This window comes from Panthera uncia, chromosome B1, assembly GCF_023721935.1.
Source record: "Panthera uncia isolate 11264 chromosome B1, Puncia_PCG_1.0, whole genome shotgun sequence".
In the NCBI taxonomy this organism is placed as follows: domain Eukaryota; kingdom Metazoa; phylum Chordata; class Mammalia; order Carnivora; family Felidae; genus Panthera; species Panthera uncia.
Window position 1 is genome coordinate 70,344,610 of NC_064811.1, and position 27,865 is coordinate 70,372,474.

The following is a 27,865-nucleotide window of genomic DNA, read 5'->3' on the forward strand; positions in this document are numbered from 1 at the left end:
AAAAAAAAAAAAAAAAATTAAAAAAAATAATATATTTTAAAGCTTCACTTATAAAGTTCTTAGTTTTATTATTTTTAAAAAATTTATTATCTTATTATTTTTACATTTTAGAGAGAGAGGGAGAGAGAGGACGAGACACAGTACATGCAGGGGAAAGGGGCAGAGGGAAAGAGAGAGAGAATCCCAAGCAGGCTCCACGTTCAGCATGGAGCCCAATGTGGGGCTTGATCCCACAACCCTGGGATCATGTCCTGAGCTGAAATCAACAGTTGGATGCTTAACTGACTGAGCCACCCAGGCATCCCTACAGTTCTTAGTTTTAAAGCAAAAAATTAAAATGTCATCATGAACAAAAATTATTGCCAAAGTAACAAGGGAAAAAAATATCTCATAACAATCATACTCTCCTCAGTGCCACACATAGAAAGGATTCAGTAAGTCATTTGATCAACCAACACTCTATCAGAGAAGCCAAAGTTGAGAGAACCCCTGCACCCCTTAATATCTGGATGCTATTACTATCTAGACCCTTGCTTCCTAAAGGAGATTCATAGACACTCAGAGATTAGAAATGAAAACTCTATTTTATAAACACAGGAGGTTGTTTTTTAAAAGCACAACATATTTATCATTTATTTTCAATAAATTGTTTTTATTAATGGTTTATTTTTCATCATTTGTTTTTAATGAAAAACAGGAGGATAGTTGATGTAAAAGCAGTCTCTTACATATGAGAAAAACATAAAAACAAGATTAGTCTTGATGTGGTGGGAATCAGATTTCTTCTCTATTAAAAAAAGAGACCACTCTTTTTCTCCTGTCAGATCCATCATCTAGTATTAGGTAGTCAGCCTAATTCCTTTTCCAGCGTTAGTTTCCATTTTGAAGCTCAAAACTATCTAAACATATCTGGTACCAATGATATGTGAAAGCATAAACTATAAAGAAAGAGATATCATGAGGTTAAAATTTTAGATATTCAGAGATTCAAGAGAGGGTCACCTTTTGTAGTGTCATAGTATTTTAAGAGATTATGAAAAGGACAGAAAGTATGGAGGGCCCACTCTTAGTGGATATATAAGACCTATATAAAGGACAGAATCAAACAAGAAACCATAGGATACCGTTGCACTGTTTTGGGCTGATGAAAAAGGGAGAAGCTAGAGAAAGATTCCAAATGTTGAATTTCATAGAAATAACCTCTCTGTCCTTTGGAGCACAGTCGCCTGTTTAAATTTGTTTCTAACTGCTATCTCACACTGTGTGCATGTTGATAAGGTCTTCAAACTTCCCTGTGTAAATAAGTTCTCTTTGTGTTTACTTTTGGAGAGGTAGCTTTGTTCCCCCGTTAGCAGAAAGAAAAAAAATAAAATCTCTTAAAGAAAAATTACCTTTTAAGTATGTTTATGTAAGCATAAAAGTTTTTAAGAGGTGTGGAATGAAAAATGGATCTGACTAGTAAAACTACATTAATATTCTTGAGAAAGACAGGTAATTAGTCTTGTTCATTTGACTGCTGCTAATGTCAAACCAATGTTTTTATTATTAACATTATTGAAAAATGTGAAATAAAGCTTTGAAGCATTAATTCTAAACTTAGATTTACATCATTAAGCTGCATTTCTGGCTGGAGCTCGTTTATTCATTTCTTTTTGGTTTTGTGGCCAATCACTGCTTCAAATTGAATATTCTGTAAACGATTTATATCTGCCAAGGCACGTTCAGGAAGAAATCTGTATGGGAAAAAAGTAGAAAAGTTTTCAATTAAAAATTTTTGACACCAAAGTTCTTTTTTGTCGTCAGTTAGGATACCTTGAGAGTTATCTGGTTTGCATTTAATCTTTCTCTGTTCTTCCTTTCTTCCTTCACAGCAACCTCTCTTTCCTTTGTGTGTGTGTGTGTGTGTGTGTGTGTGTGTTTTAATATTCATCATTCAAATACTATAGATATATAAGGAAAGCACTGATATATACCACTCTTCAAGCCTCCTCATATTAGTAAAATCTTATATGAGATTATATGTAATAAAGATCTGAAACTGAAGGTCTGGACTTACTGCTGAAACTGTCCATGAACCCTGATATTAAGCATTCACAGAGAGACACCACCAGAACCCACTCCATCCTTCCCTCCACCCCTCCTTAACTATTTACTGAATATCCATTATGTACTTTATAATAAGGTAGACAAAAGTCCTCGAAAAACAGCTCCTGCCTGAGGAGCTTATTGTTGAACGGAGAGGCTAAAATGAGATGAGAGATCACCTTGAAATAATTATTAAAAAATATTAGCCTTCTCTAATTAAGGACTATAACTGTGAGGAGGATTAATATGGGCTGGAATAGTGAAGGGAAACTTCAAAAGTGTTCAAGGATGGGTAAGATTTGAGCAGGCAGATGAAAGGAAGAGCCAACATGTGAATATAATAAAGCAGATGTAGTCATGTGCAAAGAAAGTCATATTGAAAAATACTTTGGTATTGTTGACTAATGCAAGATTTACATCCTTGCCTTAGGTAGAGTGGAAGATGGATGAATAAGCAGAGAGGCAGGGAAGTTCTGGCTGAGAGAAAGACGAATATAAGAGAACTTGTACATGACTTGTAACTATTCTCACAAGGAAACCTCCATGTTAATACTTGCATCTGCTCACAAAATTGTCTATGTCTGTAAAAGGAATTTTATGTGGAGAATATTAACTATATTTCCCAGTTGCTCAGTAACAAACCACCATGACAGCTCCACAATAGTACCAAAGATTTTGAGACTCTTGTTTATTGTACAGGGATACTTATTCTCCAACTCTGACAGGATAGGGATGCTCCTTCTCTTGTTCATATGCAAATATTCTATGATTTTGATTTTTTCTACATTAATATGACCTGGTTTGAGCCCCAAGAGATGAGGAATCCCACAAAACTCATTTCCTACTGTTGCTTGGCAACAAAACACTTAGTCAACTCTTGAGATGATGTTGCTATGAGGTCAAGGTTAGGCTAATTTAAGTTAGTCTATTTAAGCTAAAATGGAAGATTGAAATTGACGCAGCAATGCAGTTTGTCCACTGTTCTTGAATTGGTCTATTCCAAATTAGCAGTTTATATGGATTTGTTTCAAAATGACCCAAGGGCTTATCAAGTTTGTATAGTTCTCATTGATATAATTTCAATTTATTATAAACTGTCCCTCAGAAGAAAGCTGAGAGATTATCTCCTCTGGGTAAATAATCCTATTTCTTCTTAGCATTTTTTTTAAAGGTCTTTTAAAGTAATCACTACACCCAGTGTGAGGCTTGAACTTATAACCCCAATATCAAGAGTTGCATGCTCTACCAACTGATCCAGCCAAGCACCCCTCTTCCTAGAATTCTATGTAAGTTCTACCTCCTAAACCCTTAACATCTGACTTCTGTGTCTTTTTTAATGGCAGGGGCTTTCCTTGCGTTATGTTATTTTATTCTTATGGTATGCTTAGACAGGAGGTATTATCACCATCCCCATTTTATATATGGAAAATATGAGGCCATAGAGGCTAAATAGCTTATCCATGGTCAAAGAACTGGTAAGTGGATAAGTGGTTTTTGATCTTAGGTGGAACCTTCGTTCCTAATCACTTTATTATATTGTGTTCCTTTAAAAATGATAGAACAGCCTCTAGCAGAGATAATATGGAAATCATGGAGGTGGTAGAGAATATCATTTAAGTACTGAAAGACAAAAATCTGCCAACCTAGATCAGTGAACGTATCTTTTAAAACTTAAGGCAAAATAAAGAGTTTGTTAAACATACAAAAGGTGCAAGAATTCATAACCAGCAGAACTTCCCTGAGAAACTGTTAAAGGATACCCTTCAGGCAGAGGGGAAATGATACCAGATAGAGGTCTGGATCTATACAAATGAATAAAGAGCACTAGAAATATTAACCACATGGATGAACATTTAAGAATTTTCTTTGTTATTTAAATCTCTTTAAAAAGATATTGGCTGTTTAAACAAACAAAAACTATGTAGTCAAAGTAAAATGTACAACAATCATAGCCTAAAGTAGGAAGGGAGAAATAGAAGTGTACCATTGTAAGGTTCTTAGACTGTACATGAAGTTGTATAATATCATTTGGAGATTGGCTGTGATAAGTTAAAGATGCATACTATGAACCCTAAAGCAATAACTAAAGTAACAAAACAAAGCATTATAGCTAATAAGCCACCAAAGGAAATAAAATAAAAACATGAAAGTATTCAATCAAACCAAAAGGAGGCAGAGAGAAAAAAAGGAACCAAGATTAAATGGGATAAACAGAAAACAAATAGCAAGCTTTAAAGTAAGTTTTAGATCTAACTATATCAATAATCATATTAAATGTAAAGAGTCTAAATACCCCCTATTAAAAGGGATAGATTGTCAAATTAGAGTAAAAAAAAACACAACAAACACCTTTATACTGCTTACAAAAGCACATTTCAGACATAAGGAAACAAATAGGAGTAAAAGACAGAGTAAAAGGACAGAAAAAGAGTAAAAGGACAGAAAAAGATTCAGTAAGATAATATTAATATAAAGAAGCTGAAATGGTTATATTAATATCAGTAGATTTCATAGCAAGGATAAACAAGGTCACTTCCAACATGACAAAGTAGTTAACTCATTTAGAGGACAAAATAATCCTAATTGCTTATGCACATAATAAAAGGCTTCAAAATACATGAAGTGAGAATGGAAAGAAAAGCAAAGAAGATAGACAAATTCACAATAGCTACAGATTTTGAGCCTCCTTTCAATAATTGATAAAATAAACAGAAAATCAGCGAAAAATACAGAAGATTTGAACAACACTATCAACCAGTTTGACATAAGCTGACATTTATAGAAAACTCAACAATACAGAATACTCATTCTTTTTGGGTGCATGTGGAACACTTCCCAAGATAAACCATGTTCTGAACTTAACCATGTCTCAGTAAATTTAAAACATTCAAGTCATACAAAGTTTAATTAAATTAGAAATCAGAAAAATGTCTAGAAAATCTCCAAAAAGTTAGAAACTAAAAAATTCATTTCTAAGTAAACCATGATACAAAAGGGAAATTAGAAAGCATTTTAAGAGAATATAAATGAAAACGTAGAATGTCACAATTTGAGGGACAGAACTAAAAATAGTACACAGGGGGAAATTTATAGCGCTAAGTGCCTATGCTGGAAAAAAAAAATCCATGAACTCAGTTTCTACATTGACAAACTAGAAAAAGAAAACCCAATAAGTGAATAATAGAATAAAAGGAATAATAAAGATCAGAACAGATATTAGTGAAATAGAACACACACACAAAAATAGATTAAAAAATAAAAGAAACCAAATGCTAGTTCTTTGGAAAAATCACTGAATTGATAAACCTCTAGATAGACTGATGAGAACAGAAAAATAAAAATATAAATTTCCAATATCAGGAATCAGACATTTTAAACATATTACAAGTACAATAAGGGAAGATTTTGAATAAATTTATGCCTATGAATTTGACAACTTAGATGAAATGGACAAATTCTCTGAAGGACACACATTACCAAGAAGAAATAAGCAGCCTGAAAAGCCCTATAGGTTTTAAAGAAATTGTATTTATAGTTAAGAACTTGCCCTTAAAGAAAGCACCAGGCCTAGATGGCTTCACTGGTGAATTCTCCAAATGTTTAAAGAAAAAATAATGCCAATACCACACAAGCTATTCTGGAAAAGAGAAGAAGAGGGCGTACTTTCCAACTCATTCTATGAAGTCAATATTATCAGGATGCAATATCAGACAAAGACATTACGATGCGAGGGTGGTTTATTCTTTAAAATGAATCCGTGTAGTTCACCATATCAACAAACTAAAATGGAAAGAACATATGATCTTAATATCATCAGCAAAAGCATTTGACAACTGATATTTACTCTTGGTAAATACTCTCATCAAAATAGTAACAGAAGGGAACTTCCTCAACATGATAAAAAGCATCTATGAAAAAACATCTACAGCTAACATTATACTTAACTGTGAAATACTGAGTACTGTTCTTCTAAGCTCAAGAAGACTGCTTGGATGTGTGCTCTCACCAATCCTATGTGACATTGCATGCAAAGTTCTAGCCAGTGTCATATAGTAAGAAGAAAAACCATACAGATTGGAAAAGAAGTAAAAGTGTCTTTATTTGCTGACAATACTATCATCTAAAATAATCTGTAAAAAAAATCCGTTAGAATTTACAAAAAAACTGCTAGAGATGAGTTTAGCAAGGTTGCTAAAATACAAGATAAAATGCAAAAATCAAACACATGCACCAACACCAAACAATGGGAAATAGAAAAATTGTTTTAACTGCCTTTTGAAATACCATCAAAAACATGAAATGCTTTGGGATAAACCTGATAAAAGCTGTGTAAGACTTTTACACTGAAAACTATAAAATGTTGTGTGGAGATACTGAAGAAGATAAAAGAACAAAATGGAAAGATATTTTGGGTTCTTTGCTTTCTTGGATTGAAAGCCTCAAAATTGTTAATGTTATTTCTCCCCCAATTGATCAATAGATTCAATGCACTTTCAGTCAAAACTCCAGCAGGCTTTTAAATAGACCCTTTATTTTTAACGATACTGTGTTCTCTTGCAACTGTGTTTCCTTCAGTTGGAATAGTCTCTGGCAAAGATTAAACTGAGATGTTAGAGCAAATGAATCATTCTTTTTTTTATAGATTGAATAAGGCAATAACAGAGACAATGTAACCGTTCTCCTCAGGCATAGAGAGTTTCCACAGCAACTTTCACAACTGAAAGACTCTTCATCACAATAGTTCCACTGGTGTTTTAGCATTTTAGATGTTTTGTGCTGTACTTACCTTCCTAGTATTAGATATAGATTGATATATGATGGAACAAAAATCATTTTCTTATTGGTAAGTATTCCATCTATCAAGCTTCTTGCAACTGCGTCTGTCTCCAATACAGGCCATAGTCTATGATTAAGAAGAAAAAAGTTTGGTTCTTTTTTGTTGTCGTTTTAATTAACAAAAGCAGGAAAATTAACTTATATCACCAAATTAGGATTTAAAAGGTTCCAGGATTCACTGCACAAACACCACCTGCCCCCACCAACCCCCCCCCCCATGCCATGGGAATGTTTTGTTATCACAGTCTTAAACTTTCACACCAGGTATGCATGTTTTATGGCGCACTCAGTCAAAATATCAAAAGGGTGGAGAGGAATTAAATGACAGATGTGAAGAGGCAAGGAAGAATGGTGGGTAGGATTACTCATGGGACAGAAAGGAAACATCTGACGTCTTTCTTCAGGGCTTATTTAATACAAAGCTTTGTTAAGCATACTCTCTTTCTTCTGGAGTTATCCCATAAAGCTGGATTTGAAGGCATTCAGTACTTGAGATCCACCTCTGAATCACCTATACTGCAATTTAATGAGAGTTCCAGATGTGCACAGGGAGTATAGCATTGCTACTGGAGGTATATAGCCTTGCTTATACTGAAGACTGTGTACATGGGCCTTCTTTCTCTTTCTTTCTTTCTTTCTTTCTTTCTTTCTTCTTTCTCTTTTTTCTTTTCTTTCTAGAGAGAGCAGGGGAGAGGTGTGGGCAGGGAATCTCAAGCAGGCTCCATGCTTAGCTCGAGCCTGATGCGGGGCTTGATCCCATGACCCTGGGATCATGACTTGAGCCAAAATCAAGAGGTGGACACCCAACCAAATGAGCCACCCAGGTTCCCCTACATGGGTTCTTGAATATTTATTCATAACCACAGGCCCAGTGTAGAATGCCCATTAGTTCAAGATGATGATTAGAGTTTAAAATGTAAATGGATTGGAAGTGTTGCATCAAAATGAAGATGTCCAGGCATGGGCTGAACGGCCAGTGAATAAAAAGGTTGTGTAGAAGAGTTAAGTAAGCAGTTAATGAATTTTATAACTTCCTTCCCTGACATATTCTGTGATATACTACAGGTTATTATGTGATTGAGGTTTCCATGGCATTGAGTAGTAAGCCAGCAGAGAGTAATACAAATCAATACCTCTCTAAATTATTGGGTTCTGCCTTTTGTCTCCCTGATTTTTCCTAGCTGGTTTCATCAACCCAGTCTCTGAGCCAAACCTCACTTTATGGACATTTTAGCTTTTGCTGAGGAATATTCAGAATCCAGCAGTCTGGGTGTAATCAATCCCACATCTTCAGCATTGGCTGTCAGACTCTGGGGTTGCTCCCAGGCATCCACACCACCTAGGATCTTATTAGCCTTACTCTTCTCATCTATTGTGCCTTCCCTACCAGTGTATCTGGTTCTCTTGGCATACACTAAGCTTAAATGCTTCCCAGGAGGGTTTTTATTAGGCCCAGTTTGCTTTTTAAGAAAACTGAGCCCAGGGGCGCCTGGGTGGCTCAGTCGGTTGGGCGGCCGACTTCGGCTCAGGTCATGATCTCGCGGCCCGTGAGTTCGAGCCCCGCGTCGGGCTCTGTGCTGACAGCTCAGAGCCTGGAGCCTGTTTCAGATTCTGTGTCTCCCTCTCTCTGACCCTCCCCCATTCATGCTCTGTCTCTCTCTGTCTCAAAAATAAATAAACATTAAAAAAAAAAATTAAAAAAAAAAAAAAAAGAAAACTGAGCCCAGAGTCCCAATCGTACCATAGTATTTACTTAAATATTGTATTACTGCTAAGTATCTATGGCCTAACACTATTAAGGACTCCCCTGCCAGGGGGTGACCACAGCTCCAGAGACAACCCAAATAATTCAGAGTTCAGGGTTGATAGCTTCAAATGAGGCTAAGCTTAAAGGAGAATCTGTTAGCTCTTTTGAATGAATGTATTTAGGACTAATTCCCCTCCAGAAATAAACTGGCTTCAGATTTTATTAACCTGCAGCAGAAAAATACCAGAATTGAGGCAAATTTGTGAAGAAGGTATCTTAATTTTAGCACCTTTCTGCTCACCTTTCTGCCTTTTTACTCTCCTTTCAGGACCAATTTCTCCTCTCTTATGGTCTCAAATCCTCCTTTACCAGAGACAAAGTTGTCATAGAAGTTCACCTTGACTAAAGGATTAGGGACTCAATTTATTGCTGCTTCTAAGAATATTTGCACTTTCACAGAGGACAAGGTGGTAATGGTAATCAAATGGTAATCAAGGTGGTAATCAAATACTGTGGTTATATTTAATACATCAATGTTTTCCAAACCTGTCTCCAGACTCACCTGGTAGGTATGCTTGTAAAGCAAAGCAAAACAAAACAACTCATTCTTGGAGCTCATCGCAGCCTACTGAATCAGAATCTCTAAGGAAGACCCTAAGAACATTTATTGTTTATGGAAGCATAGGTGATGATTCTTAGGACAAGTTTGAAAGATATTGGAGTACTTCATGCTAGCACTGTGGAAAATGGAAAAGTACCTTTCCATACTCTATTTGAGGAGGATGAACCACAAATGGGAGAGGGGGATGTTAGGTATCGCTCATCTTGGGAGTGGGTTTCCAGGAGAGGACATTCTTGACACCCCCTAAGCACATCTATCCAGGGGCACCTGAGTGGCTTAGTCGGTTGGGTGTCCGACTCTTGATTTTGCCTCAGGTCATGATGTCATGGTTTGTGGGTTTGAGCCCTGTGTCCAGCTGTGTGCTAACAGCACAGCTAGGAGCCTGCTTGGGATTCTCTCTTTCCTCTTGCTCTCTGTGCCTCCCCCTATGCTCTTTCTCTCTGTTTCTCAGAATGAATGCATAAATAAACTTAAAGAAAAAAAAGCACACTGGGGTGCCTGGGTGGCTCAGTTGGTTAAGCATCTGACTTTGGCTCAGGTCATGATCTCACGGTTGGTGAGTTCAAGCCCCACCTTGTGCTCCATGCTGACAGCTCAGGGCCTGGAACCTGCTTTGGATTCTCCGTCTCCCTCTTTCTCTCTTCCCTTCCCCTGCCTGTGCTCTCTCTTTCTCTCAAAAATAAATAAACATTAAAAAAAAAGCAAAAAAAAAAAAAAAAAAGCACACCTCTCCAGCCTGCCTCACCCCTTCACTCCCTCTTGGCACCTGAGTGTGTTGAACCTTTAACCTGATCACAAATAAACCCCAATTGCCTAAATCATTGGTAGCTGGTCACTCCTGCCAGTCCTCAATGAATTTTTTCCCTTTGTTCATCTCATTTCAAAGTGAAAAAGGCAATACAACATTAAGAAAAACATTTTGGGGTGCCTGAGTGGCTCAGTCTTTTAAGCATCCAACTTCGGTTCAGGTCATGATCTCACAGTTTGTGAGTTTGAGCCCCGCATCAGACTCTGTGCTGACAGCTTGGAGCCTGGAGCCTGCTTCAGATTCTGTGTCTCCCTCTCTCTGCCCCTATCCCACTCCCGATCTGTCTCTCTCTCAAAAAGAAATAAACATTAAAAAAAAAACATTTTTCCTTTTTCACTTTTTTTCTATTTTTTCAGTTGACCCACCTAAAAACCTCCTACAGTTTTCAGGTCAATTTCTCATGCCATATTTTCATTCTGACTTGACTTTGACCTCACCTTGTGCTTGGGTTTTTGGTGAACCCAGTATTCACAAAAACTGGGCAGAGACACGAGGTTTGGATTCCAGTTTTTCCCAAGGCTTCAAGTTCTAATGTCAGAGCTCTGTGGAAGCCAACAGCAGCAAATTTGCTGGAACTGTAAGAGAATTACCCACCATTGTTAGCTAAGGTACAGTGAAACACATTCTCCAGCTTTCTGTAAGAAGGCAATGCTGATTTGGTTCGAGAATAAGTAGAAGCCAATTTTCCAAATCTTCCACTTGGTCATCAATTTTCATTTACTTTTTCTTAAATGTACCAGTTTCTTACTTAGCGATGATAGCAATAAAACAAATCCTAGTAATGTATTAACTGGCTTACTGCTTACTTTTCCACCCTACAGGTAAGGTTTTCCATTCAGTCTTCAAACTCTTGCCTAATCAGTTTTAATTGCTGTTTTATTTTGAAAAATATGAATCAGGAAAGACGTATTTAGAAAAACTACATAACTAATATCTACATTGAAACTTCTGTGGGACTGTATACATTTCTCCTCTCTTGTTAACTTAGTTGCTAGTTTCTCTTTTGACACTGGAGGCCACTTTGGCTTCTTAATTGTGAAAATCTGGAGTAAAAAGACCTTAGGTGATGTGTGTTGTGTGTGCAGCCTTCAGCATATCACTTTATCTTCTTTGATTTTCTGATTTCTTTTTTTTTTTTAATCAGTTTTGAGAGAGAGACATACACAGAGCATGAGCGGGGGAGGGGCAAAGAGCAGGGAACACACAGAATCTGAAGCAGGCTCCAGGCCCTGAACTGTCAGCACAGAGCCTGATACGGGGCTGGAACCCACTAGCCGTAAGATCATGACCTGAGCCAAAGTCGGACGCTTAACCGACTGAGTCACCCAGGCACCCCTGATTTTCTCGTTTCTAAAGGCAGGTGACATGAGCTGAAATCAAGAGTTGGATGCTCAATTGATAGAGCCACCCAGGTGCCCCTATTCATTGTAGTTTTGACCCAGGTGACAAGAAGAACAGTAAAGACTGGCTGCTTTCTTAAGGGAGAAGAGAAAACGGAAAAGTATTATTATATTGGGATTCCACATTTCTAAACCTTAAAACAATAGCAAATGTTTAATCTGTGAAATTCTTACTTGTGTTTTAAGATGTGCTGACAGCTCAGAGCCTGGAGCCTGCTTCAGATTGTGTCTCCCTTTCTCTCTGCCCCTCCCCCACTCACTCTCTCTTTCAAAAATAAGTAAACATTAAAAAAAAGATGGTAGAGACAGCTTGAAACACCGTACGTCTGTGCAATGACCCCTTAACTTCATTGAAATGTAGCCATGTCTGTGACCACATTCAGTGTCAGAAGTAATTTTGTCCATGACTCAGTTTAACCTTAACCATTATGTACAAGTAAATAATAAATCCATTAATTATGCACCCCTACACCCTCCCACTGATACTCATGTGTTGACTGTTACAAAAAGAACTGGACCAAATGTTAGCAAGTTAAATTTTTCTATGAAGTTGATATAAAGCAGAAGTAAGGAAATGAGATGCCATTGAAGAAGTTTATAAGGAAAAAATATTTTGCAAATAGTGTATCCTCAGGGCCTCTCAACCTTTTCTCTTTGTGTCCTTGGTAGATCATGGAGTGTACTATCTGCATCTTTTAATCAGGTAGATGGTTTCTCTTAATCTCTCTGTCTCTGTCTCTGTTCTTCTCTCTCTCTCTCTCTCACACACACACACACACACAATCTTTCATGGCACGAGAATACTGGAAAATGTTTTGATTCAGGGGTCGCCCTAATCAGCTTATCTTGGGCATGCAGGCTATGGCATACATTTATGTTCATTTGGACTTCTGTATGTTTTACTTCTTAGTCCGTGGGTTCCCTGTTTCTTTTATCAACGTGTACTCATTCCAGGATATGATGGAAGCATGGCATTACATTTCATTGCTTTACAGAGGAGTTTTCAGAAATCTGAAAATATTTTAAACAATTACAACCAGTTTCATAGATAACCCTGCTATGAAGATTAGAATCTAAGGTCTAATAAACCCTTAAAAGTATGTGAGTGTGTATGTACATATTATGTATGTATGTATCCATCCATCTATCTATATGGCATTGCTGGAAAATAATACCAATATGGAATAAGATATGGAATCACCCCATGGCCACACACTGAAGCCACTGTGACGATGTGGCCATGATTTCTCTTCATCATTGAGGGAAGAAGTGCTTTTGTGATCTTAAAGATCATTGAAGAAAGAAAAAAACAATGGCACAGGTGTTAAGTTTCTAAAGTAGGTAGTTTTATTTTTAAGAAAAAAGAGCATTTGAGACTTTTGTGATGAAATGGAATATGTGTCAAGATTTCATGATTACTTCTACAGAAATGAAAAAGATTGAAATGTATTTGTTTAAATTGGCATTGAGGGCTGTGCACTGAATATCACATGCTAAGAACTCATCTTAATATTCCTCTGTCTTGCCTTCAGAAGCAATCAAATATCTCCTTTATGGATATATCATATGAACAATAATATCAAGGGAAAAATTCAGAGTTTTCAGAACTGAGAAGATTTCCTATGGTAGTCTGGTATCATGTAACTTTTTTTCTTAGTTTGGGGCTTTACCATTCTAATGAGAAGAGCTGAAATCATGTGTAACTATAGCAAGTTAACTAGAAACAGCTGAGTTCTGTCCTGATTTACAATCATTATCCATCATGAATAGATTTAGTAGTTCCCTATTTGCAACATCATGTATTATATATTGATGTTACAGGAAATAAAAAGTCTTTCTTTATTTCCAAAAAGCTTTTACTGTTTTGTGAGAAATATTAATAATATTTTATGAGAATTTTATAAACACACCCTATGGACCCTATGCAAATTCATAGAGCCAGAACTGGGAAACCAAGTCACTCCCAAATTTCTGACCCATAGAAACTGTGAAAGGAAAATAAACACTTATTGTTGCCTCAAACCACTAATTTTTTAAATTATTTTTGTTTGTTTTAACGAGTAGAAGTTAGTGATTCATCACTTACATATAACACCCAGTGCTCATCCCAACAAGCACCCTCCTTAATGCCCATCACCCATTTAACCCATCCCCCACCCATCTCCCTCCATCAACCCTTAGTTTGTTCGCTATCATTAAGAGTCTGGGGGCTCAGACTCTTAGGTGGTCAGTCAGTTGAGCGTCGGACTCTTGCTTTTAGCTCAGCTAACTGTTTTGAGATTGAGCCCTGTGTCAGGCTCCAAGTTGAGCATGGAGCCTACTTGGGATTCTCTCTCTCCCTCTCTCTTTGCCCCTCCCCTGCTCATGCTCTTGCTCTCTCTCTCAAAATAATAACAAAAAAGTCTGTTTTATGGTTTGCTTCTTTTTCCCCCTATGTTCACCTGTCTCATTTCTTAAATACCATATATGAATGAAATCATGTTATTTGTCTTTCTCTGACTATTTTGCTTAGCATAATACATTCTGGCTCCATCCATGTCATTGCAAATGCTAAGATTTCATTCTTTTTAATGGCTGAGTCATATTGCATTGTGTATATATACATCACATCCTCTTTATCCATTCAGCAGTCAATGGACATTTGGGCTCTTTCCATAGTTTGGCAATTGTTGATAATGCTGCTATAAACATCGGGGTTCATGTGCCCCTTTGAATTAGAATTTTTGTATCCTTTGACTAAATACCTAGTAGCACAATTGCTAAATTACAGGGTAGTTCTATTCTTAACTTTTTGAGGAACCTCCATGCTGTTTTCCAGAGTGGCTGCAACAGTTTGCATTCCCACCAACAGTGCAAGAGGGTTCCTGTTTTTCCACATCTTCACCAACATCTGTTGTTTCTTGTATTGTTAATTTTAGCCATTCTGACAGAATATGAGGTGGTATATCTTCCTAGTTTTGATTTGCATTTCCCTGATGATGAGTAAGTTGAGCATCTTTTCATGTGTCTGTTAGCCATTTGTATGTCTTCTTTGGAAAGATGTGTATTCATATCTTCTGCCCATTTCTTAACTGGATTACTTGTGTTTTTGGGTGTTGAGTTTGCTAAATTCTTTATAGATTTTGGATACTAAACCTTTATCTGATATGTCACTTGCAAACATCTTCTACCATTCAGTAGGCTGCCTTTTAGTTTTGTTGATTGTGTTCTTTGCTGTACAGAAGTTTTTATTTTATTGTATTATTTTTATTTTAAGAGAGAGAGAGTAGGGGGGGAAGGGCAGAGGGAGAGAGAGAGAGAATCTCAAGCAGGCTCCACACTCAGCACAGAGCTTGACCCATGGCTCAATCCCACAATCCTGGGATCATGACCTAAGCAGAAATCAAGAGTCAATCAATGTCTTGAGCAATCAAGACACTCAACTGACTGAGCCACCCAGGTACCTCTGTGCAGAAGCTTTTTATCTTGATGAGTCCCGGTAGTTCATTTTTGCTCTTTTCCCGTTGTCTCTGGAAATATGTCTAGTAAGAAGTTGCTACAGCCAAGGTCAAAGAGGTTGCTGCCTATGTTCTCCTCTAGGATTTTGATAGTTTCCTGTCTCATAGTTAGGCCTTTCATCTATTTTGAATTTGTTTTTGTGTATGGTGTAAAAAAATGGTCCAGTTCCATTCTTCTGCATGTTGCTGTCTAGTTTTCCCAACACTATTTGCTGAAGAGATTATCTTTTTTCCACTGGACATTCTTAACAGGTTTGTCGAAGTTTAGTTGACCATATAGTTGTAGGTCCATTTCTGGATTTTGTATTGTGTCCCACTGATCTATGTGTCTGTTTTTGTGCCAGTACTATATGGTCTTGATGACTACAGCTTTGTAATATAGCTTGAAATCCATAATTGTGATGGCTCCAGCTTTACTTTTCTATTTCAAGATTGCTTTGGCTGTTCAGGGTCTTTTGTGGTTCCATACAAATTTTAGGATTGTTCTAGCTCTGCAAACAATGCTGGTAATATTTTGTTAGGGATTCCATTAAACGTGAAGATTGCTTTGGATAGTACAGACATTTTAACAATATTTTTCTTCTAATCCTTGAGCATGGAATGTTTTAACATTTCTTTATGTTTTCTTCAATTTCTTTCAAAAATGTTCTGTAGTTTTCAGAGGACAGATATTTTACCTCATCGGTTAGGTTTATTCCTAGGTATCCCATGGTTTTGGGTGCAATTGTAAATGGGATTGATTCCTTGGTTTCTCTTTCTGCTGCTTCATTATTGGTGTATAGAAATGCAACAGACTTCTGTATGTTGATTTTGCATCCTGCAACTTTACTGAATTTATGTATCAGTTCTAGCCATTTCTTGCTGGGGTCTTTTGGGTTTCATCTTATTTTTTTTTTAATGTTTATTTCTTTTTGAGAGAGCACAAGTGGGGGAGGAACAGAGAGAGGGGAACAGAGGATCCCAAAAGGGCTCTGTGCTGACAGCAGCAAGCCTGATGTGGGGCTTGAACTCATGAACTTCAAGATCATGACCTGAACCAAAGTCGGACACTCAACTGACTGAGCCACCCAGGTGCCCCTCGGGTTTTCTACATAGAGTATCATGTCGAATAGTGAAAGTTTGACTTCTTCCTTGCTGATTGGGATGTCTTTTATTTCTCTTTGTTGTCTGATCACTGAGGTTAGGACTTCTAGTTCTATGTTAAATAACAATGGAGAGAGCAGACATCCCTGTCTTTTTCTTGACCCTAAAGGAAAAGCTCTCAGTTTTTCCCCATTGAGGATGATATTAGCTGTGGGTCCCTTTGTGATGTTGAGGTATGTTCCCTCTATCCCTACTTTGTTGAGGTTTTTTATCAAGAATGGATGCTATACTTTGTCAAATGCTTTTTCTGCTTCTATTGAGAGAATAATATGGTTCTTATCATTTCTTTTATTAATGTGGTATATCATGTTGATTGATTCATGAATATTGAACCACCTCTGCATCTCACATATAAATCCCTCTTGATCATGGTGAATAATTCGTTCAATGTATTGTTGGATTCAGTTTGCTAGTATCTTGTTGAGAATTTTTGCATCCATGTTCATTCGAGATATTGGCCTGTAGTTCTCCTTTCTCATGGGGTCTTCAGTTTTAGAATCAAGGTAATGCTGGCCTTGTAGAATACGTTTGGAAGTTTTCCTTCCATTTCTATTTTTTGGAACACTTTGAGAAGAATAGGTATTAACTCTTCTTTAAGTGTTTGGTAGAATTCCCCTGAGAAGGCATCTGGCCCTGGACTTATGTTTGTTGGGAAATTTTAAAAATCTTTTTATTTATTTATTTTTTAAATAAAATTTATTTATTTATTTATTTAGAGAATAAGCAGGGGAGAGGCAGAGGGAGTGGGAGAGAGGGAAACTCAAGCAGGCTCCCTGCTGTCAATGCAGAGCCCGATGCAGGGCTCAAACCCACTGACTGTGAGATTATGACCTGCGCTGAAATCAAGATTCGGACGCTTAACCAACTGGGCCACCCAGACATCCCTTTTTGTTGGGAGATTTTTGACTACTGATTCAATTTCTTGTCTGGCTATGGGTCTGTTCAAGTTTTCTATTTTTTCCTGTTTCAGCTTCGGTAGTTTATATGTTTCTAGGAATTTCTTCATTTCTTCCAGATTGCCCAATTTGTTGGTATGCAATTTTTCATGATATTCTTCTTTAAATGTGTGTATTTCTGTAGTGTTGGTTGTGATCTCTCCTCTCTCATTCGTGATTTTATTTATTTGGGTCCTTTCTCTTTTCTTTTTGATAATTCTGGCTAGAAGTTTATCAATTTATTAATTCTTTCAAAGAACCAGCTTCTAGTTTCATTGATCTGTTCTACTGGTCTTTTCTGTTGTTTCTATATCATTTATTTCTGCTCTAATTTTTATTATTTCCTTCTTTTAGGCTTCATTCCTTTTCTAGCTCCTTCACAGGTAAGGTTAGGTTGTATATTTGAGATTTTTCTTGCTTTTTAAAAAGATTTTTTTAAATGTTTATTTCTTTTTTTTTTTTTTGAGAGAGAGAGAGAGCATGAGTAGGAGAGGGGCAGAGAGAGAAGGAGACACAGAATCAGAAGCATGCTCCAGGCTCTGAGCTGTCACCACAGAACCCGATGCGGGGCTTGAACCCACAAACTGTGAGATCATGACCTGAGCTGAAGTCAGACGCTTAACCAACTGAGCCACTCAGGCACCCAAGATTTTTCTTGCTTCTTGAGATAGACCTGTATTGATATATACTTCCCTCTTATGACTATTGCATCCCAAAGGTTTTGGATCATCATGTTTTCATTTTCATTTGCTTCTATGTATTTTTTTAATTTCTTCTTTACTTTCCTGGTTAACCCATTTATTCTTTAGTAGGATGTTCTTTAACCTCCATGTATCGTGTTCTTACCAAGTTTTTTCTTGTGGTTGATTTCAGGTTTCATAGTGTTGTGGTCACAAAATATGCATGGTATGATCTCAATCTTTTTGTATTTGTTAAGGCCTGATTTGTGACCCAGTATGTGATCTATTCTGGAAAACATTCCATGTGTGCTCAAAAAGAATGTGTATTCTGATGCTTTAGGATGAAATGTTCTGAATATATCTGTTAAGACCATCTGGTCCATGTGTCATTCAAAGTCATTGTTTTCTTATTGATTTTTTTGCTTAGATGATCTGTCCATTGTTGTAAGTGGGGTTTAAAGTCCTCTGCTATTATTATATTACTATCAATGAGTTTCTTTATGTCATGTTATGTTATGTTATGTTATGTTATGTTATTTATATGTTTGGGTGTTCTCAATTTGGGGCATAAATATTTATAATTGTTAGATCTTCTTGTTGGCAGTAGACTTATATGATGATACTGTGCTCTTCATCATCTCTTATTACAGTCTTTGGTTTAAAATCTAGTTTGTCCGATATAAGTATGACTACTCTGGCTTTTTTTTTTTTTTTTTTTTTTTGATGTCCATTAGCTTGGTAATGGGTCTCCATTCCTTCATTTTCAATCTGGAAGTATCTTTAGGTTTAAAATGAGTGTCCTGTATGCAGCATATATAGATAGGTCTTATTTTCTTATCCATTCTGATACCCTATGTCTTTTGATTGGAGCATTTAGTCCATTTACATTCAGAGTGATTATTGATAGATATGAATTTAGTGCCATTGTGTTATCTGTAAAGTCATTCTTTCTGGAGATTTTTTTCTGTTCCTTTCTAGTCTTTGTTGCTTTTGGTCTTTTTTTCCCACTCAAAGAGTCCTCTTCAATATTTCTTGCAGGGCTGGTTTAGTGGTCACAAACTCTTTTAGTTTTTGTTTGTCTGGGAAACTCTTTATCTCTCCTTCTGTTCTGAATGACAGCCTTGCTGGATAGACTATTCTTGGCTGCATATTTTTCCTGTTCAGCATGTTGAATATACCATGCCACTCCCTCTGGCCTGCCAAGTTTTTATGGCTAGATCTGCTGCTAACCTTATTTGCCTTCCCTTGTAAGTTAGGGATTATCTCCCTTGTTGCTTTTAGAATTTTTTCCTTATCTCAGTATTTTGCAAATTTTTCTATGATATGTCTTGGTGTTGGCCTGCTTTTATTGATTTTGATGGGAGTTCTCTGTGCCTCCTGGATTTGGATATGTTTTTCCTTCCCCAGATTGGGGAAGTTTTCAGCTAAAATTTGCTCAAATAAACCTTTTGCCCTTTTCCCTTCTTTCTTCTTCTGTGACTCCTATGAAGCAAATACTATTATGCTTTATGGGGTTGCTGAGTTTGCTAAGTCTCCATTTGTGATCCAATATTTTTTTCCCTCTTCTTTTTAGCTTAATTATTTTCCATAATTTTATCTCCTATATCACTTATTCATTCCTCTGCTTCTTCCATCTTTGTAGTCATTACATTCAGTCATGTTTGCATCTCAGTTATAGCATTTTTTATTTTGGCTTGACTAGCTTTTAGGTCTTTTATTTCTGCAGTAAGGGACTCCTGGTGTCTTCTATGCTTTTCTCAAGCCCAGCTAGTATCCTTTTCATTGTTGTTTTAAATTATGAGTCAAGCATATTACTTATACCTGTTTCAGATCCCTGGCCATGACCTTTTTTGTTCTTTCTTTTGGAATGAATTCCTCTGTGTTGGCATTTTGTCTAGATCTTTGTTTTCTTCTCTGTGTTAGAAAAGCCTGTTATGTTTCCTACTCCTGAGAGTAATGGCTTTATTAAGAAGAGGTCCAGGTTCTGGTGCTTCATGAAGTGTTTCTAATGTATGCTATGCACACTCCGCTGTTGTGTTTTGGATGCTCTTTCCCTCAGGTCAGTACACTGCAGAGTTTTTCCTTGCCTTCAGTGGGGAGTATTTGGACCTTGTCCACTGTGTGGTGAGTTTCAACTAATATGGTTTGGTCTTCTTGTTAAAAGAGGACAGAACTTATTTCCACTGTAGCTAAGGCTTTGCAGCACTCTATGGTCAGTAGACTTGGTGCATGTGGGGGTTTGTGCTGGTCTTCTGGGGAGGGGCCCATTGCTGCTCTGGCTCTCAGGTATACTTGCCCTCATATAAAAATACCTGCAGAGCACAGATGGACAAGGCTTGGTGTAAGCAGCTCAAACCTCCACTGTGGATGTTGTGCTGCTCACTGAAGTCTGTCCCTATTTCCATGATGTGGCCTCTTTTCTCCCTCTATTTGTGCAGTTTGTTCTCTGAGTCCTCAGATCAATTTCTTGGGTGTTCAGAATGATTTGATATTTATCTAGCTGAGTTCGAGGGATGAGGCAAGCATAGTGTCCCCCTACTACTCCACCGTCTCAACTCAGGCCACTAAATTTTAATAAATTTGTTATGCAGCTATAGACAACTAACACAGGAGGTCTCTATGTACTTTTGTGGTCATAATAATCAATCCTCATTACCACGTGTGAGGGGTTGGGGAAGATGGAAAGAACATATCTATTTTCTTCTCTCTTCCAGAATCCAGATTTGCTCTACACTGATATTGGGGCACTGTAAGATTAATCCATAGAAATGTTTTCTACAAAGGTATATTTCAGTCTTCTACTAACCAACTACAAGAGGTTTGTAGAGCCATCTATCTAAGTTCCAGCATGGATCTAGAGCTTATCTGAGTCCCATGCAGAAAATGTCCAACCCCTACATACATAGAAGTAGTGATTTATGTTGTCCTTTCAGTTCTAAAATTCCATGACATGAGGTCACAAGTGAATGTATATTGTATATATTTCCTCTAAAGTACTGAAAAAATGTATACTGACAACCCTTAGCAAAACTCCACAAGTATTTTTTGAGCACTTGGTCCATCCATGCCATGTTTTGTGTTAAATTCTGGTGGATAAGACAGACCAACTAGCCTACATTCTGGTGAGTTGTGTCTCTTCAAACTCTGTGTCCTTCTCTCAGAGACTCTTCCACTCAAATTAATTTGGTAATTCTTGATTTTAGGCAAATATAAAGGTGTGAACTCAATTACAAACTTCATGTACCTTAAGAGGATGAGTCAGACATGCACAAACCAGAAATGTTTCTCACACTCACCCAAAAATGTCCTAGGATGTTGACCTCAAAAGTTTTGGTAATCTCTTCATCCTTGGTACTAAGAAGGTCAGCTGGATATACTACCCCAGCATTATTCACCAAGATGGTTACATCTCCTACTTCTTTCTTTACCTGTGAAGGGAAAAAAATTACTGGGTATGTTATAGAAACTCAAAGTTTTGGGGCTGATGTAATCCACGAATTAGATTCTTTATTCCACTTGATAAGAAATCTCAGAGTTCAGGCTGGAAAGAGCTTTAGTCCAAAAAGTGGATGCAAAGAGAACACTGTCATAAAGTTAGGAGAAACTATGTTTTTTAACATCTGAATTTTCATATTATGTAAATCATAGATTTTTAAACTTTATCTATAAAGTGAATTAATATTCATGTTGATTAATTGATATATTGGTTCTGATCAAACATTTTTATAGTGCTAACTGAGTAGTCTTGTTTCTACCACCTACTAATTATATGATCGTGGACTGGCTTAACTCCTCCTTAGCAGAGCAAAATCTCAGTTTGCTCATCTGTCAAATGAGGTTAATAGAGTTATTGTAGAGATGAAATTAAAGGATGCAGTAGTTTATCAGAGTGCTCGGTTCATTTGATATTTACTCTTTTAAAAATTGTTACAATAATTACTAACATTACATTTTCTATCGAAGACTAGATTACTGGCAACATAAATAAAATACCATAGAGAAAATAAAGAAAAAAAAAAGGAATTACTGCAAAAGTAATAGGATTAAGATAAAACTAAGAAAGTGATTCTTTCTCCTGGTGATGAATCTCTTCTCTGTCACTCTATACCACTGCTCAAACTTCTGATCAGAAAGAAATTGGTTAGTAATATGAAATAATAATAATAGGCAGAGTTGAGTGGGTTCTATACAAGGAAAGAAATGTATATCCTTCCTTATTCATACAACCACCTTAGTTAGCAGAGGCTAAAATAGAATTTAAATCAGGCAGCCATAAAGAATCTTTCCACTGTCCATGGAAATAGATACAAAATTATTTGAAGGGATTTGTAGTTTGAAATCTCACCTGCTTTACAGAGTTATAAATGTCTTCTCGGTTACTGCAGTCTATGACAGATACATACACGGTGGCCCCCAGTTTTCTGCATTCAGCTGCTGTTTCCTCAACACTGTGCTGTAATTGGAAAAAACAAATGTAGAAAGATGTAGGTCAGTTAGGGGACAAGACAAAGGGAGAAAGACTTGGAGAAGACATTTCTTTAAAGATTAAAATTCATGGGATGTCTAGGTGGCTCAGGGTAAGTGTCTGACTCTTGCTCTCCTTTTAGGTCTTGAGCTCAGGGTTGCAAGTTCAAGCCCCATGTTGGGCTCCACACTGGGCTCTGCACTGGACATGAAGCCTACTTTAAAAATAAATAAATAAATAAATAAACAAACAAACAAACAAATAAAAGATTAAAATTCATGTCCAAAATGCCCTCCTTGTTTGTACAAAAGCTTCATGAGAAACACTGCCTGCCTAACTTGCAAAGGGAGTGTATGTGGTGTTTCTGCAAGTGAATGCTCATACTAGATATGGGTTTTTATCTTGTTTGACTACATTCTCAACAGCCATTCTGCATCTAAACAAAACAAACCAAACCAAACACCCTTCATGTTTTTCCAGCTTTTTATCTTGGGTTAGAGGTTCCTCAAGAGGCAGTTTTTTAAAAGCAGACTATTCTCATAGACAGAAGAACATGCTTGAAAGATGTTGCTCTTTGTGGGGTCATGAATGGAGGTGTTGGGGTACATAGAAGAAAAGAAAATTCAGCTTTTCATTTGACAAATTGTCAAATTGTTGTTGAGCACCAACCATATAGTAGTAGTAAAGCACCAGGTAGCAATTCTAAACTAGTGGTAATTTTAAACCATATGCCTCTGCCTGTCATACTTTTCTTGATGATTCTGATTTAAGCCACTAGGAGGGAAGGAGAAAGAAGGATCCTTATTCGAGGAAGCCTTTCCTAGGGAGGCAATGCTACCACTCTTGGTGATATAATATTATGTTCAAGTGTTTTGGAGTGAAAATGGGCAAAGGCCACAGCTAGAGTCTCATCTATGTAACAACTTCATACATGTAATAAGTTTATAGTAACTTTGTATGCAGAAACCCAAGACATGGATGTAGAGAAACTTTTTTTCAGCCTAAATTCAAAGACCTTTTTCCTAAGATAAAACTGTCCTGATGTTTCTTGATCTGTATTTCCGGAAAACTAGAATTCTTTTCAAGTTTTGACATCTGTTGATTTTACAGAGATTATAAGGTTTTAAAAATTACACTTTTTGGGGTGCCTCAGTGGCTCAGTCGGTTAAGCATCTGACTTTAGCTCAGGTCATGATCTCATAGTTCGTGGGTTTGAGCCCCACGTCCGGCTCTGTGGTGACAGTGGGGAGCCTGCTTTGGATTCTGTGTCTCCCTTTGCCTCTCCCCTGCTCATGCTGATGCTCATGCTCATGCTCTGTCTCTCTCTCTGAAAAATAAACATTAAAAAAATTTTTTAATTACATTTTTTCCTCTCACAATTTGTAGATTCTTCCCTGTGATGAAGAGGCAAGGCCGCCTGAAAGCCCTTTTCTCACACTGGGATGTTCACAGTGTGGCTGTTACTTGAGGTGGTCCCTGAATGAGTGGCAAGTGGTTCCCTTAGCCAGTGCTGCCTCCCTTGGGTCCTTCATATTCCACTACCTCAGGCTCAGCCCCAGAGTAGCAGCCTGAAATCCCAAAGAACAGACCCTCACAGACATTAGGACACAAAGTCACAGAGCCAATATCCCCTCATAGCCTTTTGGGGCTTGCAGAGGAGTAAAGAGGGAGGAGAGGAGCTCTTTCACCAATTTATTTATTTATTTATTTTTAATTTTTATTTTTTTTTACATTTTATTTATTTTTGAGAGAGAGAGAGAGAGAGAGAACACAAGTGGAGGAGGGGCAGAGAGAGAGAGAGACAGAATCCGAAGCAGGCTCTAGGCTCTGAGCTGTCAGCACAGAGCCCAATGCGGGGCTCGAACCCATGAACTGTGAGATCAAGACCTGAGCCGAAGTCAGTTGCTTAACCGACTGAGCCACCCAGGTGCCCCTTTCTTTCACCAATTTAGACGTAGCTTGCTCATAGTCAGATTACAAGAACCACCATGCATTTTTTTGTCTCTAGACTCATGGTCAGTAGAGAGAATTCATGACCAGAGCTTTCATCAGATGCTTTGATTAAAGAATTAATAATGTGTCAGTCTTCTACCCGAGCTAGAGAATTACAAAATGTAATGTCTTGTTTTTTTGTAAGCAAAAATATTTGCTGTAACCTCAACCCCAGTTTGCAGTGACTCCACTTTTCAGAGTGTTCCTAAAGCAACAGTTTAGATTGAATGAGGGCACACTGCTAACATGACTCTAAGGCAAAAGAAGTCAGCCATAACCAAGAGAGCTGGCACCTTCCACAGGTTGAAGGAGATCTGAGTTACATTTATAGCCTTACAGTGAATCATTTAACACCTTGAATGTTTGGTTTTTAAGTTTTGTTTTGTTTTTTTTATTTTGAGAGAAAGAGAGCGAAAGCACACTCACACATGCAAGTGGGGGAGGGGAAGAGAGAGAGGGAGAGGGAGAATCTCAGGCAGGCTCCGTCAGGGCAGAGACTTGGGGCTCAATCCCACAAACCAGGAAATCATTATTCAAGTTGAAAGCAAGAGTTGGTTGCTTAACCAACTGAGCCATGCAGGTGCCCTTAATACCTTCATTGTTTAACCATGAAATTCAGGGATTCAAAGATACCCTATGAGGTTAGGTGACTCATCCTTCAGGCAGAATCTTAAATAAGTCATTTTTATTCCTTGTCACTGGAATTAAAAAAAATGTAATCAATAGGGCACCTGGGTGGCTCAGTCAGTTAAGTGTCTATGCTGACATCTCAGAGCCTGGAACCTGCTTTGGATCCTATGTCTCCTTCTCTCTCTGTTCCTCTCCTGCTCACTCTCTCTCTCCCTCTCTCTTTCTCAAAAATAAATATTAAAAAAAATTTTTAAATAAAAAAATAAAAAAATGTAATAAATATCAGTCATCTCTCCCAAACACATATCTAGAAAGAGATTAAAAGGTTCTATTTTATCAAGCCTTTTTCCTGGATTTATACTTCTTTCTTTCTTTTTTTTCTCTTCTTTCTTTCTTTCTTTCTTTCATTAATGCCTAAGAACAGCAGACAGCAGTTTTCTCAATTTGTAAATCTTTCCCCTTCTAGAAAGCTCATTGGAATCTCTTCAAGGACCAACTGATGCCAAATCACTTCCCTGTATATCAACTCATCTATTAAATGCCTGTGTATGTTATACAAAATGTATCAACTTTTCCTTGTACAGTATTCTTTACTGTCTGGAAAGAACCAGAGAAGAACTACTTTTCTAAGATCAAGTGACTTATTTTTTTAAAGATTTTATTTAAAAAAAATTTAACATTTATTTATTTTTGAGAGACACAGAGTGTGAGTGGGGGAGGGGCAGAGAGAGGGAGATGGAATCTGAAGCAGGCCCCAGGCTCTGAGCTGTCAGCACAGAGAATGATGCAGGTCTTGAACCCACAAACCACAAGATCATGACCCGAGCCAAAGTCTAACACCCAACCAACTGGGCCACCCAGGCTCCCCTCGAGTTTATATATCTTTAACACAAAGCTCTTTAATTTAAATATACAGCCACATATTAGATATCTTCACCAGAATATCCCTCAGGCATCTCAGACTCACTCAGGGCAAGCAGTGTTAAAAAGTTATATGGAGAGTGTTGGAGCTGTTTCCCACCAGTGTTGGGCGATCTTGGCTGGGTGGGGGGAGGAGGAAGTAGGGAAGAGAAATGCCACCTGCCAGGTCTTTTGTTCTTTTTTTTGTTGTTTAATTTTTTAAATTGATTATTTATTTAAAAATTTTTTTATTACATTTATTTATTTTTGAGAGACAGAGACAGATCACGAACAGGGGAGGGGCAGAGAGCGAGGGAGACACAGAATCTGAAACAGGCTCCAGGCTCTGAGCTGTCAGAGCCTGACGTGGAACTTGAACCTATGAGCTGTGAGATCGCGACCTGAGCCAAAATTGGACGCTTATCCGACTGAGTCACCCAGGTGCCCCTAAAGATTTTATTTTTAAGTAATCTCTACACCCAACGTGGGGCTTGGACTTACAACCCTGAAATCAAGAGGTACACGTTACCGACTGATCGGGGCACCAGCCAGGTGCCCCAAAATGACATTTTTGAAGGCTTTAAGAAATAGGACAACTGGACATGACAGCAAAGAACATCAGAGAGTAGTAATATAATGGCCATTAAAATCTCACTGTGATCTGTGGAAAATCTGATTTTTTTTTTCATGTTTATTTATTTTTGAGAGAGTGAGCATGGATGGGGAGAGGGCAGAGAGAGAGTGACAGAGGGTCTCAAGTGGGCTCTGTGCTGACAGCAGAGAGCCCGATGTGGAGCTCAAACCCATGAACCATGAGATCATGACCTGAGCCAAAGGTGGATGCATCATTGACTGAGCCACCCAGGTGCCCCAAAAATCTGATTCTTAAAAAAACTTCACAGTTTTTCCAACCTAAAAATCCTGTCACATTTTTCTGTGTATTATTTTTATGGACTTCCAGAATTCACAAGTGTAGGGGAAATGATACAAAATTTCAGTTTTATTTTTGAGTAGCTAATATAATGTTTACAAAGAAAAATATGAATGCTCAAGAGAAAGCCTGACCCACTGCATGTTGTTGTTGTTGTTTTTAAAATGGCTTATGTTTAGTATGGACAGACATTGTTCTAAGTGCATAAAATTCACTTGTTTAATCCTCTTGCCAAGGAGTCCACAAACTTTTCCTGTAAACTGAGAGAGAGTAAATATTTTAGGATTGTGTGGGTGGGAGTGGAGGCAATAAGAGGTTCTGTCGGATGTTCTTCTTTGTTTCTTTATTTGCTTGTTGCTTTGACAACCCTTAAAAAAGGTAAAAAACATTGTTAGCTCAACAGCCTGCCCAAGGACCAGGTTTGTTCCATTAGCCAGAGTTTGCTAATACCTGTTATTACCCATCCTGTGAGGTATTATCTTCATTTCAAAGATAAGGAAACTGGAAGCTTGGAAGTAGCCTGGCTCCCGAATCTGTGTTATCAACTTAAATATCATGGCATAAAAAAATCACTGCTTAGTTCTCATTTATGTTCCCTTCGTCAAACCACCCCAATACATGTAGAATAAGGCACCAGGGAAGTTAGCTATTAAACATTAAAAAAGAAAAATACAAAGGTACACAGATGCTAAGTCAAATAATTTTCGAAACATATGCCTTACTTATGACTTTAAAAGATGGGGCAAATGAATCCATTACCTTATTAATATCCCACAGAACCAGTCTGCTCTTCCGTTTTGCAAATTCATAGGCAGTCGACCTGCCTATTCCATGTCCGGCTCCTGTAATGAGGATAGTCTCCCCAGCCACAGATTTTCTCCTTTGGGGAATGAAAATTTTCACCAATGCCTCCAAATAGGAGTAGATGATGGTGAGCAGAAGAAGGAGGAGATCCAAGATAATATTCATGGCTCTGCTCTGTACTCCTTCTCTGGCTCAATCCTTGTCTACCCGCAGCTAAGAGCCACCTTCTGCACAAAGGTCCAGGAGAGAGCTGTGCTCCAGGTGTTGATAGGACTGGCAGAAGTAAGCCAGATTTCCTCTACGTGTTCTGATAGGCTGGCTACACCGCGAGTTTGGAAATGATGCAATTGCTACTAAAAGCTTGGCACAGGGACAAAGGAATCCTGGAGA

At 37.6% G+C, this 27,865-nt stretch overlaps 1 protein-coding gene across 1 annotated transcript; it reads right to left on the reverse strand.

Moving 5' to 3' along the window:
• Window positions 1-722: 722 nt before the first annotated feature.
• Window positions 723-27,766, reverse strand: HSD17B13 (hydroxysteroid 17-beta dehydrogenase 13). Its single transcript, XM_049630847.1, has 7 exons — window positions 27,431-27,766; window positions 22,099-22,206; window positions 21,050-21,181; window positions 12,674-12,780; window positions 10,536-10,673; window positions 6,872-6,988; window positions 723-1,733 (listed from the first exon to the last, which is right to left on the reverse strand). Exons 1-7 carry the CDS (start codon window positions 27,638-27,640, stop codon window positions 1,643-1,645), a joined length of 903 nt encoding a protein of 300 aa, XP_049486804.1. The 5' UTR covers window positions 27,641-27,766; the 3' UTR covers window positions 723-1,642.
• Between the last annotated feature and the right edge of the window lie 99 nt (window positions 27,767-27,865).